General features: G+C 38.8%; 1 protein-coding gene across 1 annotated transcript; it reads left to right on the forward strand.

Moving 5' to 3' along the window:
- The first annotated feature begins 2806 nt into the window (after positions 1-2806).
- TDO2 (tryptophan 2,3-dioxygenase) lies at positions 2807-19529 on the forward strand. The gene is made up of 12 exons (XM_073605650.1): positions 2807-2961; positions 3057-3162; positions 6052-6142; positions 7781-7851; positions 9763-9890; positions 10139-10325; positions 11207-11314; positions 11720-11831; positions 14269-14326; positions 14429-14508; positions 15941-16031; positions 17843-19529. The coding sequence occupies exons 1-12, from the start codon at positions 2927-2929 to the stop codon at positions 17994-17996; spliced, it is 1221 nt and encodes a 406-aa protein (XP_073461751.1). The 5' UTR covers positions 2807-2926; the 3' UTR covers positions 17997-19529.

The following is a 19529-nucleotide window of genomic DNA, read 5'->3' on the forward strand; positions in this document are numbered from 1 at the left end:
CCCCAAAGCACCCACCCCCCATGGTTCAGGAGGGGGGGGGCACTTGTCCACCCCCAGTTTCTTACCTGCCTGGCTGCATGCTCAGATAAGTGTCTATTATGAATTTTGGGGGGACCCACACTATTTTTTTTTTTTTTTTTTTTAATTGGCATGGGGATTCCCCTCAAAATCCATACTAGACTCGAAGGGCCTTAATTTTGCATTGCTGGCAATTCTTTTTTTTACATTCAGCTGTCAGCGGGCATGTTTTTTACTGGTTATTAAGAATGCCAGTGGCCACTCGCTCCTTAAAAAACAGCTATTTACAGTGTTAGTTAAGGACACCGGCTACCGCCAGTGGTAAATTACCGCAGGCTTTTACTACTAAAATACAGCATGACTAGCGCATGTGGTATTTTAGCAGCATTTTAAAGTGAATGCCAAAAAACATTTTGAAAAACGCCGCACGGTATCTTACTGCATACTCGAATGCGGCAAGATACCACTTTGTGAATGGAGCCCACTGACTGTAAATCTAGAAATGTTCAATGGCAATGTATAGGATGCCAGAAACTAGCTGTCTGCAAACATTGGGGGTTATTTACTAAAGACAAATCCACTTTGCACTGCAAGTACACTTGAAAGTGCACTTGGAAGTGCAGTCACTGTAGATCCGAGGGGCATATGCAAGGACAATAAAAAAACAGCATTTTAGCTTGCACATGATTGGATGATAAAATCAGCAGAGCTTCTACTCATTTCGGTTCTACCCCTCAGATTTAGAGCGACTGCACTTCCAAATGCACTTTCAGTGCACTTGCAGTGCAAAGTGGATTTACCTTTCATAAATTACCCCCCGTTGTGTGATTTATGCCCATCTACTCCAATTGTCTCCAACACACACTGATTGTAAATAAAGTAATTTCCAGGTACACTGTATAGGATGGCAGAAACTACCTCTCTCTACACAGACTGTGATTTATTCCTATCTACTCCAGGATTGTCCAAGGCAGTGATTGCATATGTGACTCAATATAAATATAGCAGTTTTCAACAATCATCAGCTACTAACCCTTCTTGCACAGACTTTGTCATCTATCCCTTTCTATATATAAGTTTTATATATGATGTTAGTCAGCAGAGCTTCACCTCATTCACCAAGCTAAGAGAAATTCCCCTGCAAAGTGAACAGCCTATTTGCCTTTAGTAAATTAACCCCACTTTGTCTCAATGTTTAGGTGGCCACGTCAGCAGAATAGCAGGGCATTGCTTCCTCATGTCATAGCTGTCCTCTTACATAGCCATGGAATAAACGAGGAAACAGCAGAAAAAAAACATAGCACTGCAGGTATTAAGAATATTCTTTGGAAACCCCTAAGGGGAACTACAAGAACACACGATCAAATCTCATTCCACATATTGTGAGAATAGAAGTCAGAAGTAAAATCCCTTGGCTGTTCTCAAACTGTGGATATACACTAATAAGCCTTAACTTTATGACTACTGACCAGTTAAGTGAATAACTGATTATTTTGTTATAATGGCATATGGCAAACAGAGGGCTATATCAGGAAGCATATAAACCTGTTGTCCCATAAGTTGATGTGTTGAAAACAGAAAAAATGGGCTTCACAGTTTGTCAATGGGGCTGCGTAGATGTAGACCGGTGCCCAGGCTAACCTGTGTCCACAGTCAAAAGCACCTACAGTGGGCATGTGAGCATCAGAACTGGACCAATGAGCAATGGATAAAGGTAGCCTGGTCCGATGAATTATGTTTTCTTTTACATCATATGGGTGAACGTGTGCGTCACTTACCTGGGGAAGAGATGGCATCAAGATGCAGTATAGGAAGGCAAGACAGCAGAGACAGTGTGATGCTTTGCACAAGCTTCTGCTGAGAAACCTTGGGTCTTGCCATTGATGTGGATGTCATTTGACATATGCCACCTATCTAAACATTAAAACTCTTCATGGAAACAGTATTCCTTGATGGCAGTATACTGTAGCTATCAGGCTATAGAGCAGGAGAGCCTAGGCACGGTCACGTATTAGAAAGTATACTGTTATTTTTTCAGGAGAAATTCAAGACAAAAAAGTAAATTTTTAGGGTACTGCTTAGGCCAAATTGACATCCCTAGATTTTCTATGATCTTTCCTTTTAGAGTTCAGGTCCAATTTAACCAATCTCTGGTTTAAATTTTTTCTATTTGTCCAGAGTTTAATAGGTAAACTCTAGGTAGCTTATCTTAATAGGTAAGGGAATATTCAAGGAAAACCAAATTTATTTATTAGCTATTCAATAGCCATAGGTAGCTGAAAATGAATATGAATGCATACTTCTTTGAAGAAGAAGATGTAGTTTGGCACTGGTTGGCCTGACACAGCCCTAATCTTGGGGTTGTGGGTTTTGTTTGAAAGTACAGTTATATACTGAAGAATATACATGTTATTTCATACCTGCAACAACTATATTGAGGATAATCCCATGGAATACAGATGTTTTTAGGCGCGACTACTTGCACTAATAAGAATCCTCTTATCTTTCAGTTTGTACTGGTCTTTAAACATGTGAAAGGAATGATCTGTTTTCCGTTATAATGAGATTCACCAAATTCCAGGAAGCATCTCATTTCATCTGAGAAAGTTATATCAGACATTTAGTACTGTTGTAAAAACTAGCAGCATCAGTATCTGACGGCCTAGGCTGATGACATACATTCTTTTACGGCAAGTAAATATTACAACTATTTTGGTTTGAACAGTGACAGCAAACAGACACATAGATAGCCATCTAAGTTGCTGTTTGATAAAGTTTAACATTATATGGGCAGAATGAAAGTGTGGAGAGGTGATTGGCTAGCACAGCACACACCGCAGGTATAAATAACAGTACAACTCAAGCGCTTCAAGTTTGTTTGGTTATTGACTACAACATAACATACACAATGAGTGGATGTCCGTTTATGGGAAGGAGATTTCAGTAAGTATAAGATTTTGGCTATAACAGTCATTAGAATAAGTCAATGTTTTTACCGTCACAGTTTATGTAATTGTAAATATTTATTCTTTTTTAAGCCATACATTTAACGAACTATCTCTGGACGACAAAAATGGGGACAGTGCACAAGATGGATTAAATAAAGCTAGCAAGGGAGGGCTCATATATGGTGACTATTTACAGGTAAGTCTTCTTATTTTGGTAAAATAAAAACACAAAACATTAAAAGGCACTATTAGATTTTGTATGTTTTAAATAAAAAGAATAAGATTTAAAACTCCACTGTGTGATATTGAAAACTACTATTCCTGGTCACTAGCAGAACCCGATAACTGTGCAAATTGTAACAACTCGCAAACATTTTTGCTGCTAATAATTATGGTTTATATTTTTAAACAGATAACATAGCTTAGCTACTACTAACGAATGTTGTTTTATCCCCATATTTTTACAGCTGCCTCGCTTCAGCAAAATTGTAATTAACAGGTTACTAAAAAAGCTGATTATAGGTATTAGAGGGTTGTATTACAGCATCTTCAAAAACAAATGTATATATGTTATTCACGCTTATATCTCCCTGGCATAAATGTCTATGAAAAATGCAGTCATGTCCAGTGCTATCTAACAAACTTTTGTTGAATGGGCATGCTGGGAAACCAGCATTTTGCCAGTGTTTTCAGCCAATGGCTGCTAGCGCTGATCACTGTATTCTGGCAGGAGAAGATCCCTGCATCAACATCATTTGTGTTGATGTGGGGATCTGTCATCATTTTTTTTTTTTTTTTTTTTTTTTTAGTTATCTGTATATACTCAGCTTAAGCCAATGCCAGAGGTACCTGGTTGCAATCCCATATTTTAACAGATATAAGCATGCACATTCAGGGGATTTAACCATGCATGTTTATGCACCAATCTATAAAAAGTATTTTCAATACATCAGATCTTGCTGTAGCATTAACCAGCAGCTAAATGTCCGTGGGCATCAACAAAGGGCAGGTGTTTATTAGGTTGGTAACCAATAAGTGTAAAAATATGTGAAAGATTTGTCTAATTTACAGCAAATAAATGTGTGAAAGGTATGTAAATCTCAGTGGCGGGTGGTGGTCAAAATTTTTTGGGGGGCGCAAACAAACTGAAAAATTCTGAAAAAAACCCATAAATTGCAGCCTCGCTGTGCCCATCGAATGCAGCCACTGTGCCATCAAATGCAGCCACTGTGCCCATCAAACTCAGCAATTGTGCCCATCAATTGCAGCCACTGTGCCCATCTATTGCAGCCACTGTGCCCATCAAACACAGCCACTGTGCCCCATCAAATGCTGCCACTGTTCCCCATCAAATGCTGCCACTCTGCTCATCAAATAGTGCCACTGTGCCCCATCAAATGCTGCCACTGTGCCCATCATATAGTGCCACTGTGTCCCATCAAATAATGCAACTGTGCCCATCAAAAGTTGCCACTGTGACCCCCCCCCACCCACTCAGCATCTGCCCGGCACTTACCCTGTCTTGGTGGTGGGTCAGGCATGTGGGTGACGACGGTGAGTGGTGGGACCTTGCAGCGGGTTAGACAGTGGCTCCCTCCTCCTGATAGACGTCCAATCGTGGCGCCTGTCCTTTCAGCCAATCAGGTGATGGATAACAGACCTGCGCACCTGATTGGTTAAAAGACAGTTCAGTGTTAGAAAAGCGAATATTCATTCGCTTTTCTAACACACCTGGGTGGACTGCGAGCGCAATGCTTTGCGCTTGCATTTCACATTTTTTGAAGCCTATTAGAGGCTATGGTGCTTCAAAAATACACCCCCGCCGCTGGAATTCAGGCACCCCGCGTCCGAAAAGGGGCTGGACACCTGAATAGGGAGTGGTGGTGGCAGCCATTGATAGATTCATAGAATGCTAGAATCTATCCATTATACACAGAGGGGGGTGGCTGCAGAGAGGGGACAGCGCCCGTGTGCCCTTAATGGACACACCGCCACTGTGTGCACACTCACTGTGTGAAACTCCACCATCTCCAGTTACCATCAAAGTTCTCCATCAAAACATGCGCACAAGGCAAACACAGTCATAATTTATTCACATAACTTACCACACAACCCAGGGCCACTTGCACAAGTAGATGAAACACTACATATTAAAATTCAGAGCCATAGAAGCATTTGTGTTACTCTTTGCACTGTATTGCCTCTCTTGTCCAAATCCTAAAGTATCTTTACATGAAGGTATAGAAAACAAAAAACAGAAACATGAACATCTCATTTTTAACACTGGCTTGCATTTACTTTAAATATCCAATTAAGTTTAGAGTATTTGGAGAAAGAAAATCAAAGTCTTTGCTGATGCTAAATAGGTATTTTTTAAGTTAACACAAGCCAGTGTGAAAATTACTCACAAAGCGGGTGAGATAGATTACAAGGTAATAAAAAAAAAGATCTTAATAGAGTTATTGTTAGGACTTTAAACAGAGCTGTACCATTGATCTTCTGCGGTGTAGGTCGCAGACCTGGCTGTGCTGTCTTGTTGCTGTAACTGAATCACAAGACTGACTCAACAAAAATACATTTGTAATAGGCTATTATAACGTCATACAAACTTTTTAGACAGTTGCAACCACTTTCAGTTGGATTTTGACTGAGAAAAGAATCAAAGGGAGCTACCATCAACAGTTGTGATCATGTCACATTTTCTATAGAAACTGGTGATAGGTCAATGTACTGGACAATTCTCATATGGGAAGTAAATTAAACGGTGTTTAAATTGTGTGAAAAACATTTTGTGCTATGTGCATGCTGAATGTTGTTCCCAATGTTAAGCTATTGATTGTATGTATGTACTAAATGAAGCATTATTTAAGAATTTAAACTGTTGATGTTGTGTTCTTGTCATCTTTACTTCATAAAGTTTTATTTTATAGCTGAATTCTTGCCCAGCAGCTAATTACAGATGGGGAAGCTGGTTTCCCTGCCAAGAGATAATCTATTGTAAAGAAGTGAAAAACAGTATATAAGTTTTAGTACTTTAATAATGAAAAAATGTAGCAAAGCATTAAATATAGTATATTTTTTATAGCTTGATAAAGTGCTGGACGCACAGGTACTACAGAGTGAGCTGAAGGGAAACAAAATCCACGATGAGCACCTTTTCATTGTCACTCATCAAGGTAAGCAAATAAAGCTGCAAACAGAATTTAGAACTTTTCTTTTTATGTTGCTTTTTCAATTATTATTTAGTGCCATACCTGTACCTGCCAACAATTTCTTCGATATCTTTGTAACCTACTGGGCATGCAGCGATCTATTTATTATTCCAAGTATCAGTATCAACATGCAGCGTTACTTCCTATTTTGTCATCAGGACAGCAAGTGATCAAAAATTTCTCCAAGTAGGGCACAGACCATATCAAAAATCTAATTAAAGTGGTTCTAAAGGAAGAAGGTGTTTTATCTCAATGCATTCTATGCATTACGAAAAAAAACCTTCTGTGTGCAGCAGCCCCCTAATACTTACCTGAGCCCCATCTCAAACCAGTACTGTTGCACGAGAACATCGGCTGTCCTGGACTCTCCCTTCTGATTGGCTAAGACACAGCAGTGAGTGCCATTGGCTCCCGCTGCTGTCAATCAAAGTCAGTGAGCCAATGAGGAGCAAGAGGGGGCGGGTCCAAGCCACGGCTTCGTGTCTGAATGGACACACAGGGCAGATTGTCTGCCCCCATAGCAAGTTGCTTGCTGTGGGGGCACCTAGCAGGAGGAAGGGGTCAGGAGCGCCAGCGAGGGACCCAGGAAGAGGAGGATCTGAGCTGCTCTATGTAAAACCACTGCACTGCACATGTTTGTGTTTTTTTTAAACAAAAAAACAAAACACAAACCTTTAATATCACTTTAAGTAGGGAAGGGATTGGACCTTTGTCAGCTGTATGATTTCTCCTCACTTCCTGAGGAAAGAGTAGTCCCAGGAGCTCTTGTAGAAAAATTAATAGGTAACTATAACACACCACAACTGCTGCTATTTCCCTACTGTTAGCCTAAATTACACAAGTAAAAGAGATTTCTATATTGTTTCACTCTAAATTTAGCCTTGCATGCAACAGAAGTGATTTAATAAGAGATGTAAAAGGATCATAAATCTCCAGGGTGATACCCAAGAAAAATTTTTCATAGTAACAAAAATTAACAACTAACACTAGAAATTTAAATGTACAAGGAAAAGTCAGCTAAGTGATGTAAACTTAATTTTCAAGTGTACTTTACGTAGCACATGGCCTAAAGGAATTTAAAAAGAGTATTAAAGGAGAAGTATAGCCAAAGCTTTTTTGGCTATACTTCCCTTGGGAATCACAGGATTGCAGTTTATTCTGCACTGTAACCCGTTTTCAGCCATCACTCAGCCAAGCCAGGCTTGGGAAAGATCCCGACTTTACAGTCGGTATCCACTCAGATGCCTGGACCAGCAGCTTGCTCAGTCATTCAGTGAGGCGCTGAGAGGCTGAACCAGCCCCTCCCTCTCTACAGCCCAGTACTCCAGTGAGCGCTGGAGGGGCAGAGCAGAGAGCCGGAGACTGACAGTCACCGGCACTCTGCTCACTGAAGGCTGGGAACTGAGTGATCAGGAGTATTTGATCGCTTGATTCTCAGTCTCAGAGCAGGCAGGGGACAGATGCAGCATCGGGTTGATACTGCATCCATCTAGGTGAGTATATATTTTTTTTCTTTTTAGAAGCCCATATTTCTCTTTTAATACCTTCTCCTTCGCAGAATAATAATGATTTATCTGATTATTTTCTTAAATTTTATTGCAGCTTATGAACTTTGGTTTAAGCAAATTCTTTGGGAATTAGACTCTGTTCGGGAAATCTTTCAGAATGAACATGTAAGTAAAAACATTACACAAAGCACCAAGTGAATAATAGGTAACGCACCTCATCTTTTACATTGGCACACACACTATAGGCACTACTTTTTTTCTGCAGTCTATTGTTAAAGTGTATCTAAACAGAAAAATAAAAATGTAATACATTGTTTACTAATCCTTAGGTTAGATTACAGTTCTTTTTTTTGGCTTTTTCCTTTCTTTTCACCTGGTAACACACCTTCTATCCGATGGTGACAATGCTCACTCACTCACCCACTGGAGGACTAGTGTTAAGAATACAGAACAACTTCTCTTCTCCATTACATGTCAGGGTGTTTTGTAGTACACAGAAGATAGCAGTGAAGGATGATCAGATTGTTTTCAGATCAGTTAAACAGATATTACCCTGTACTTGCAGAAAATGTACTTAGCTTGAAAAAAAAAAAAAAAAAATGCAGCAACCACATTAAGGATTGGTAAACTGCAATGCATGTAATGTTTGTACTTCAGTTTAGATACACTGAGTTTTTTTGTTTTGGTTTCACCTTGAACACCACAATAACCACTTCAGCCCCGGAAGAATTGGCTGCTCAATGACCAGGCCATTTTTTGCGACACGGCACTGCATCGCTTTAACTGACAATTGCGCGGTCGTGCGACGCTGCACCCAAACAAAATTGACGTCCTTTTTTTCCCCACAAATAGAGCTTTCTTTTGGTGGTAATTGATCATCTCTGCAGTTTTTATTTTTTGCGCTATAAACAAAAAAAGAGCGACAATTTTGAAAAAAAACACAATATTTTGTACTTTTTGTTGTAATAAATAGCCCCAATTTTATTTTAAAAAAGCTAATTTTTTCCTCAGTTTAGGCCAATATGTATTCTTCTACATATTTTTGGTAATAAAAATCGGAAAAGCGTATATTGATTGGTTTGTGCAAAAGTTATAGCGTCTACAAAATAGGGGATAGATTTATGGCATTTTTATCATTATTATTTTTTTTACTAGTAATGACGGCAATATGCGATTTTTATCGAGACTGCGACATTATGGTGTACACATCGGACACTTTTGACACATTTTTGGGTCGATTGACCATTATACAGCGATCAATGCTATAAAAATGCACTGATTACTGTATAAATGTCACTGGCAGGGAAGGGGTTAACACTAGGGGCCGATTCAAGGGGTTAACTGTGTTCCATATGTGTGTGCTCTAACTGTGGGGGATGGGACTGACTATAGGAGATGAGATATCATGGTTCCCAGCTCGTAGAAACTCACAATCTCTCTCTCCTCAGCTCACAGAACAGGGACGTGTGTGTTTACACACACACGTCCCTGTTCTGCCTCTCGTGCCTGCGATCGTTCGCGGCCGGCAGTCATGACGACCGCCGGTCAAGAGCATCGGCAGCCCCGCGCCTGCTATCCCTCTTAAAGGGACCGGCTAACAGCTACGACGGTTCACGGGATCGCGCCGACCTGACGCAGTATAATGGCGGCAGCTGGTCGGCAAGTGGTTAAAGTGGTTGCCAACCATAATTTATCTTTACCTGAAAGCTATTATCATGGACTGCACCGTCTTGCATACCTTCTCATGAACTGCTGTTTTTTTTTTTTAACATCATCTCAACGATTTATGAGTTTGTATAAAATGGAAAGCAATATACATCAGGTCTTTTTTATTGCCTTAATATAAAAAAAAAATAAAACTAAATAGTAAAGGATCAGGTGAAAATGTAGCCCATAGCGGATTGGGTTACAATCATCAGTTGCAACAGTTGAGTTTACCAATTTGGTGTGTCCTCATCTGATTTATTTTCTATATTGATAAGAATGTCAGATATTTTTGATCAGAGCACAGATTTCTGTTTATCTATGATCTTTATCTGTAAAGTGCAGTCACACTTCTATTATGATCCCATCTAGGTGAGAGATGAAAGAAACATGCTGAAAGTTGTGACGCGTATTCACCGGATTTCAATGATTCTAAAACTGTTGGTAGAACAGTTCTCAGTTCTAGAGACCATGACCCCTATGGACTTTTTCGAGTTCAGGTAGGACTTTGCTTTTAGGATATAATGTTCTCATAATCTAAATCTCTTTATTGGACTTTTTGGAGAAAGAAAATATTCTTAAACTACACTGAAAAATATATTGTCATGTTAAGTGGATTAAAGGCTGCAATAAGATAGGGCACATTATGTTTATTGTCATAGTGACTGGTCAGTTGCTTCTTCTTGGATGGATCATCATCAAGTCACGTAAGGAAAATTTTATATTTGTTTTTCTTTTAATCCAAAAGGGAGTATCTATCCCCAGCCTCTGGCTTCCAGAGCCTGCAATTTCGACTTTTAGAAAATAAAATTGGCGTTCCAGAAATTCTAAGGGTTCCCTATAACAGACGTCATTATCGTGATAACTTCAAAGGAAAAGAGAATGAAATACTGCGTAAATCTGAAGAAGAACCAACCTTGTTGGGTTTGGTTGAGGTAAGTCACTTGATCTAAACGTAAAGGTGTTCGTTGTTACTGGTCTTATTCTGTATAGCGCAACACAGGGTAGCTAATATGCACCCATAGTATCCAATCAGATTTTATCATAGTCAGATCAGTTCAGTGATTGATTGCTTAGTTATTGCACGTCAATCATATTTATTTATATATCTATATCTCATTACATCAATAAGCAAGTAGTATATAACTGGATAGTTATCTTGATATATAATATTTCAGAGATACAAACTATTAAATAGAACAGAAAAAGAGACAAACTGTATCATTCCAGCCATCTAATACAGTGTTTCTTGACTCCAGTCCTCAAGGTGCCCTAATAGGTCATGTTTTCAGGCTTCCCATTATTTTGCACAGGTGATTTGATCAGTTTCAGTGCCTTAGTAATTACCACAGCCGTTTCATCTGAGGGAAATCCTGAGAACATGACCTGTTGGGGCACCTTGAGGACTAAAGTTGAGAAACATTGATCTAATAGGTAGATTATTATTATACACAATTTATATAGCGCCAACAGTTTACACAGCGATTTACAATGTAGAGGGAGGACAGCACAATTACAGTACAGTTCAATACAGGAGGGCCCTGCTCATAGAGCTCACATTCTAAAGGGAGGGGGTGGTGGTACAAAAGGTAATAGATGTGGGGAATGATTTGATGGGGGTGGCTCGGGACAGTTGTTAGGTGGGTGTGGGATAGGCTTCCCCGAATAAGTGAGTTTTCAGGGATCTCCTAAAGGTGGACAGGTTAGGGGCTGATAGTATATATCGGGGCAGGGAGTTCCAGAGGATGGGAGAGGCTCTGGAGAAGTCCTGAAGATACAAATGACCATGATATTATATTCTAATATTTTACTTAAGGCATGGCTCGAACGTACACCTGGACTGGATGAAGCAGGATTTAATTTCTGGGGGGAATTACAGGCCAATATATTTCAAGGATTAGAGGAAGAGCTCCAAAAAGCAAAGGTATGTAAAGGTAGCCATTTTCATGACTCTATCATATAAACAGCCTTTTATTTATTATGCCAATTTCTTAATGAGGGTTGCTTATATCTGCTTTACTGATCAAACCTTGCTCATCATTACATACCTCTAAACACTTCTTTTTTGAAAAACTGGTGTTGAGAATAACAAGTGTTTGCAACTCTGACCAAGAACATTCATCAGGGGTTGGAGCTAAAAGTCCAGTTTTCACTAAGAGGTACTGAACCTTGTATATTAAAATGTCTATTTTGTAGGTACATTATTCAGGTAAATATTCCGATGTGCTATCTTATGCAACTATGTAGATTGAATAGCATACTAGACTTAGAGAAAAAAAAGTTTGGTGTTTAAAACATTAATAAAACACAATGAATTTATTTTGTTAAGGCTAAACCAGATTCCGAGGATAAAGAAGAACACCTGGCAGAACTGCAGAAGCAAAAGGAGGTCTTTACTGCTTTATTTGATGAGAAGAGACATGAACATCTTGTTAGTAAAGGTACAAGTTCTATTCTTTATGAAATATTTTAATCCAAATATGTGCACTCTGCAGTCTACTAAATGTAAAACAAAATAAAAGTAAATAAATAAAAGTAATATGCCATTAATAAAGATACCGGTAAGTGAATTTTATCTAAGCCATCAATCTTAGCTATACAGTACATCACAAAAGAAACCAACTGGAATGTACAAACGTAGAAGAAGACCCCAAACTGTGAAAGCTTTATTCTCTTTTCTCCACACAAAGAAAACTACTTGTTGCAATGAAAAATTCATATTTGGGGGAATTTATCAAAACTAGAGCAGCTGTGAATGTCAATCAACTTATATCTTCAGCTTTTTCAGTTAGACCCCTTTCACACTGGGGCGGTTTGCAGGCGTTATTGTACTCAAAATAGCGCCTGCAAACCGCCCCTAAACAGCCTCCACTGTTTGTTCAGTGTGAAAGCCCGAGGACTTTCACACTGAAGCGGAGCGCTGGCAGGAGAAGAAAAAATCTCCTGTCAGCCGCTTCTTTGGAGCGGTGAAGGAGCGGTGTATTCACCGCTCCTAAACCGCTCCTGCCCATTGAAATCAATGGGACAGCGCGGCTATACCGCGGTAATACCGCGGCTATAGCTGCGCTATACGAGGGGTTTTAACCCTTTTTCGGCCGCCACCGGGGGGTTAAAACCGCACCGCTAGCGGCCGAATACTGCGGTAAAACAGCGCTAAATATAGCACTGTTTTACCGCCGACGCCCCCTACCGCCCCAGTGTGAAAGGGGCCTTAGGCTTTGAAAATGAAAGAAAGAAGCTGGTTGGTTTCCATGCGCAACTGCTCCATATTCTGGTTGGTAAATTTCTTCTCTGTACATTACATAATGATGTCTGATGCATGCAAGTGCTCATTTCCCTATTCCACTTAACCTCTAAATGGCTCAATAGGAACCAGAATGTTGAAATCAGTACTTGAATCAAGCTCATTGCATGCAACTAATAGGTTGTGTGTATGGCTATAATTTGTGTTTGTGCAATGACTGTGAATACTTTAGGTGCCTCCTGGGCAACTATTAATGTAATTGATGCAAACTGGTTTTAGGTAAACACTACAAAATATGGTTCTTTATAAACACAAGGAACAATAACATGTGTTCTTTAAATAAAATCTAAGTGAAAAGTACACTGGCATATTGTGCTTCCTAACATTTTTGAGGTTAACGTGTTACTAAACCCACAACAGTAAAATATATGTATATGCAGTAAAGCATGCTTGTTATACTCACTGTGGAACCTAAGGGGTTAATTCTCTGCATTGTGTAAAAAGGCTGTTTGATCCTGTATGCACAGATCCTCCCCTTCTTGTATTGTCTCCAAAACATATCCGTATAAGACAGAGTTACTGGAGTAAGGCTGCACATGCTCAGTTTGGTGTGTATTGCTACAGTTGTTATTTTCTTGGGAGAGTGCATGTGATTAGCACAGGGCCAATCAGCACTGTCCAGACAGAGGGTCAGGGATCCTGCATCCTGATAGGACAGCCAGTGCAGTATGAAAACTTCACCTACATGCTTTATCCAGGCACTGATAGAAGTCAAATGACTGCTATATACTGCTAAAAGGTATTTAACAGTTTATATTTACTAAAATGGTTGCATTTCCATGTTCTGTGTACTGTGGGAGACCAGATATAGTGAATGCAGGGTCCAGGGTTTAGTAACACTTTAAGTCCCACCTAGCTGTGATTTAAAAAATTTGAACTAATGACATACAAAGATGGCTCTCCTGAAAAAGTCCACCATAGATGGGATCGGTAGAAAAGATTCAGACATATTCCTTAAAAAAAGGAGTATCTTTAAGTTTTTGTATGGCTTCTTTCCATCTTTGTTCGTTTTTTTTCTTCACTTAAGAAGTAATAATGTCCTAGGATGCTTGCTAAGATGTGGATAATTGATGGAATATGTTATATGCTCATGTGCCATCTTATTCTTTAAACAGCTGTGATGTGACAGATGTTATTATAGTAAGTTTACGATGTTCTATACATTTTTTTTTTTGACCATGTTGGCCAATGTTTGTACACTTTATTAAGACCCAATAAAATGTATTTGAAAGAAAAGTACATTGGCATACTGTACAACCAATGAGCTACATTATTCTAATTGCTTTATACTAATGACAAGGGAATCTCATTATTGGGCATGTCCTCACAGTATTATGTGCGGTTTTGTTCAAAAATCATGACTCTTTTGCAGGGTAATATCCCCCCCCGAAAACATGTTTTTGTCACACATTTCACAAAATAAGAAGCAATTTATGTAAGCTTAAAAAAATAAAATAAAATGCAGTGATAATTATATCCATGTGTATAACTATAATTTGTAAATATCTATGTATATAAATGTAGTGGAATTATATCCATATTATAGGTTTTAAATGTGTAATATTTTTAAACAGGTGAAAGACGGTTGTCATATAAAGCTCTGAAGGGGGCTTTAATGATCTACTTCTACAGGTATGCTAAAATTACCTACATCCAGTCGTTGTGATTTATGTATTTATATATGTACTGTATATTCAGTTACCTAACATTTATTATGGAACTCTGTCGCACTAGGGAAGAACCACGCTTCCAGGTCCCATTTCAACTGCTCACCTCGCTAATGGATATTGATGTATTGATGACCAAATGGAGATGTGCGTATTAGCTTGTTTACAGCCGTTAGCTCATGTTCTAATAGGGCGTACACACGGTCGGACTTTGTTCGGACATTCCGACAACAAAATCCTAGGATTTTTTCTGACGGATGTTGGCTCAAACTTGTCTTGCATACACACGGTCAAACAAAGTTGTCGGAAAATCCGATCGTTTTAAACGCGGTGACGTAAAACATGTACGTCGGGACTATAAACGGGGCAGTGGCCAATAGCTTTCATCTCTTTATTTATTCTGAGCATGCATGGTACTTTGTCCGTCGGATTTGTGTACACACGATCGGAATTTCCGACAACGGATTTTGTTGTCGGAAAATTTTATCTCCTGCTCTCCAACTTTGTGTGTCGGAAAATCCGATGGAAAATGTCCGATGGAGCCCACACACGGTCGGAATTTCCGACAACACGCTCCGATCGGACATTTTCCATCGGAAAATCCGACCGTGTGTACGGGGCATTAGTGTTTTCAATTAAAATTACATCAGCATACTCTATTATCACCATGACATGAGGTTTACATTTGTATTACAATAATCATTGTAATAGTTTTTTTGTGCAGGTACAATGTGGAAGGTTTAGAACCTCTGTAAGGTTTCTCTGTTACTGCTGGAAAATTGGCCAGTTCACCATGAACCATATGAATTTTGATCCACGTATCGATATTCCTGTTTGAGAGACGTCGATCTAATAACACTACACTACAGTCCATTTAACATGGTTTCCTATGGAACACGTTCTGTAGTGCAAATCTGCAAAATGCAAAAAGCACTAAAAATGCATAAGTGTGAATCCAGCCTGAGGCTGGATTCACACCTATGCAGGTTGCAGTTTGCATATTTCAGGTGCATTTTGCATTTTTTCAATACACGTTTTTGATTCATTGAAGTCTATGGAATCAAAAACTAAAAAAAGTCCCTGGCCCTTTACATAAAATGCACCGATGTGAACATGACCCATAGGAAACGATGTTAAATGGACTGTAGTATTTCTGCAAAAATGAAAATGCACAAAAAAAAATGCATAGGTGTGAACCAGGCCTAAACGTTCAATCCTCTGTCCGAAAAAAGGTATGCTTACAAATGTACTTTAACAAAAAAATGTAAAACTACAATTTGCAATTTCCCCCCAAAAAAGTGAGTTACAACTGATGTGGACAGTCGGTTCTCTTACAGACAATGGGGAATGAAAGAGCCGTAGTTTCTTTATTACTGAATACATTGTAATTTTTAACCTTGTTTGTGTGATGCTTGTGTATGCACATTATTGCTCTATTGTAACCCATTCCTGTCTGATTATACCAAGCAATGAGAATGATCTAAGCCACATCTATTTGTTCAAGTTGCAGGAGTGGTCAAGTGCAGACAGATTGCCAAATCCACTGTTACATACTGACATCTGTCATTTTCTCCCTTAGATAACCATGTGTGCATGGTGCATCGAATGATTGGCAGCAAAGCTGGGACAGGCGGTTCATCAGGTTACCACTATCTACGATCAACTGTAAGGTGAGATGATTGCTCAGAAAGTGAAAGTAAGATTGTTATGCACATTACATCTAGTATTATCGAATACATTAGCCAAGGTTATTAATTGTAAACACATGAGAAACAACAGTAAGAAAATTGTCAGTGAGTAGATATTTATTAAATGTTGAACTCCAGTTGGCCATAAATCTTCAGTAAATTGTGGCATGTCCCCCAATATATAAAGTGTTAAATACTCGTTTAGTCTAATAGAGGAGCACTTACCTTCTTCCTCGCACCCCTTGCAGTTGGTGCTCCCCTCTGCTCTTGTAATGATGATGGGTCCTTATCGTCATCAACAATTAAATACCCCAAAAAAAGGAGTATCTTAACTTGTGATATGTGCAACAAATACAAACTCTCTAAAACACCTCACCAAGTGAAGTACTTTTGAATATGATTGTGCATTAACTCTTCCACTGCAATCTGCTCCTTCACCTCATGACAACACCGCACCCAAGATGTGCTCTCACTTTTGGTATATGACCTTTAACTAATTGCCTACTGGGCACTTTTACCCTCTTCCTGCCCAGGCCAATTTTCAGCTTTCAGCGTTGTCGCACTTTGATTGACAATTGTGCAGTCATGCAACGCTGCACCCAAACACAATTTCTGTAATTGTTTTGAGACAGATAGAGCTTTCTTTTGGTGGCCTTTAATCACCTCCAAAAACAAATACCTGGCAATCCTGCCAAAAATTGTTCCTGCATTATCATCCTGTGACATGGGCTTCTGTCGAAGACTACAAATGGTTGTTTCAACACAAAATACCCTGCCATGGTCTACTATTATCATCATCAGGGAACCAGTCCTAGGAAATGGCATGTGATTATTGCTGGAGTGCATGTAGGTAGAGAAAAAGTAAAAAAGTCTGAAGGAGATCAGGAGCACCGAGCTGTAACAGTATGAAAAAAAAGGGTTAAAGTGTTACTAAACCCACAACAGTAAAATCAGTCTGTATATGCAGTAAAGCATGCTGGTTATACTCACTGTAGAACCTAAAGGGTTAATCCTGCACATTGTTTAAAAAGGCTGTTTGATCCTGTCTTCTGTGATCCTCCCCTTCTTCCGCAGTCCCCAATCCATCTCCTGATAGTACAGAGCCTTGGGGGCACTCAGTTTGATGTGTATTGCTAGAGTTTTTTTTTCTTGGGAGGATGCATGTGATCCGTGCAGGGCCAACCAGCACTGTCAAGACATAGGGTCAGGGGTCATTCAGCCTCATAGGACAGTCAGAGGAGAATGAAAACTCCTCCAAGCTTTAACCAGTACTCGTCTGGACACTGATAGACTGTTATATACTACCGATGAGAAAAGGTATTTAGCAGTTTATATTTACTAAAATAATTGCATTTCCATGTTCTGTGCACTGTGGGAGACCAGATATAGTGAATGCAGGGTCCTGGGTTTAGTAACACTTTAAAACAAGTATTTTATTTAAAAAAGGCAATTGTGATACTAAATCTAGCATGATAAAGCATTTTGTGTAAGTTAGGATTTAGATGTTTACTATGTTAAAAGAAGAGCTCGCTTCATTATGAAGAATTAAAAGCAAACCTCCGCTTGCTGCAGCAGGATGGAGATTTCATTCCATTAAAGTTCAGAACCAGGATCCACTAGGTTTGATCACTTTACCGCAGTCATTTTAGCTGAAGAGGTCAGTGGTTTATTAAGGCCACCAGGATCACCCATAGCTGAAATACCAATAACCGTGTGCACAGAATTGTTAAAAGGAAAATGTGTTTTAATGGACAAGACAGCAGTATCTAATCATTTTTTTTTCCCCCCAACAGTGACAGATATAAAGTTTTTGTGGATCTTTTCAATCTTTCAACATTTTTGGTGCCTAGACACTGGGTACCTCGATTGAACCCGAATGTACACAAATTTCTGTACACTGCAGAATGTTGCGACAGTTCTTACTTCAGCAGTGAGGATTCTGACTGAAGACACCAAATACAGCCGTCTGGCAGCTCTTCATATTGCATGTTTCCAGAGCAAATAAACCTTCATGTAAAATGTTAGAAATGACAAATTGCTGTACTTAATGGGATGATGTCATGTCTTTATAAAATATTATACCTGAATTTATTCAAAGGCTAAACACACAAAATAATTCATTCTTACATCATGTAAGAGAAGAAAAAAAAAACTCTTTAAAAATAAATTTTATATATATATATATATATATATATATATATATATACACACACACACACACACACACACACACACACACACACACTAAAACCTTGGTTTGAGAGCGTTTTGCAAGACAAGCACATTTTTTAAATAAATATTGACTTGATATACAAGCAATGTCTTGATATACAAGTAGCGTCATGTCACAACTGAGTATAAAAGAGGAGAGAGGCGCCTCTAAGTATAGCAATATGGTTACATTTAATGAAGGTACGACATTTAGAAACTCACATGGTTGATGATTAAAACAGGCACATTTAAGTATGCAGGCATCCGGGGTAAAGCTGTCCACATAAACCATTCCTCCACACTGCCATCGATGTCATCTCTTCCACACTGCACTTCACAAGCGCTTCAAGCCTCTCTTTCACAAGCGCTTCAAGCCTCGCTTTCAGATCACTCTACTGCAGGGTAGTCTTCCCGGTCACGATTGCAGACTGACATCAGTGAGAGTCGGGGGTGCGGAGGATGGTCTATGTGACAGCTTTACCCCGGATGCCTGCATACTTAAATGTGCCTCTTTTAATCATCAACTGTATGAGTTGTTAAATGTTGTACCTTCATTAAATGTAACCATATTTCTACACTTAGAGGTGCCTCTCTTCTCTTTTATACTCTGTAGCTCCTGCTGGATTTTGCTTCTAATCCCCTTGTGGAGGCTTCCATTTGTGGATGGACATTTTATGGTTACACAACCTATCACATTGCTATAATCTTTTTATATGGACTATAAACTGAAGGACTTATGAATAAATGGTTGTGGAACATATCATCTGAGTTTCCATTATTTCTTATGGGGAAATTTACTTTGATATACAAGTGCTTTGGATTACAAGCATGGTTCCTGGAACAAATTATGCTCGCAATCCAAGGTTTTACTGAATGTATACTGTATATACATACACACACACTTAAAATGTTAGTATTCTTGTATGGTATAGTTTCACAGGTCAATGAAGGAAAAAAAAGTAATTGAAGTTCTATGTAAATATTTGAATGTATAAAATATTTACTCGGTATTAGTAAAGATGCTAAAATTACCATGGTTCTGGCCATGAGTATGTGTGCATGCATACACACACCTGCACAGGGCTATATATATATGTAAAGAAACAGTATTTAAATATAATAACACATTTGTTGTAACTTAAAATACTTTATTTATACAAAATCAGTACATAGCCCTTCATAATTTAAAATGAACAGTTTTTGAAAATGTCTATAAATATGTATGTTACCTCTTCTTTATATTATTAAAATATATTATTTCCTTTTCTA

The sequence above is a fragment of the Aquarana catesbeiana genome, linkage group LG01, assembly GCF_042186555.1.
Source record: "Aquarana catesbeiana isolate 2022-GZ linkage group LG01, ASM4218655v1, whole genome shotgun sequence".
Classification (NCBI taxonomy): domain Eukaryota; kingdom Metazoa; phylum Chordata; class Amphibia; order Anura; family Ranidae; genus Aquarana; species Aquarana catesbeiana.

Bases quoted from the DNA above. Each gene is read 5' to 3' on its own strand.
- TDO2 (XM_073605650.1), top strand. From the start codon at position 2,927: ATGAGTGGATGTCCGTTTATGGGAAGGAGATTTCA. The intron at 14,509-15,940 runs GTGCGTATTAGC...TTTCTCCCTTAG, and splicing joins ATTGATGACCAAATGGAGAT to ATAACCATGTGTGCATGGTG. The intron at 16,032-17,842 runs GTGAGATGATTG...TCCCCCCAACAG, and splicing joins TATCTACGATCAACTGTAAG to TGACAGATATAAAGTTTTTG.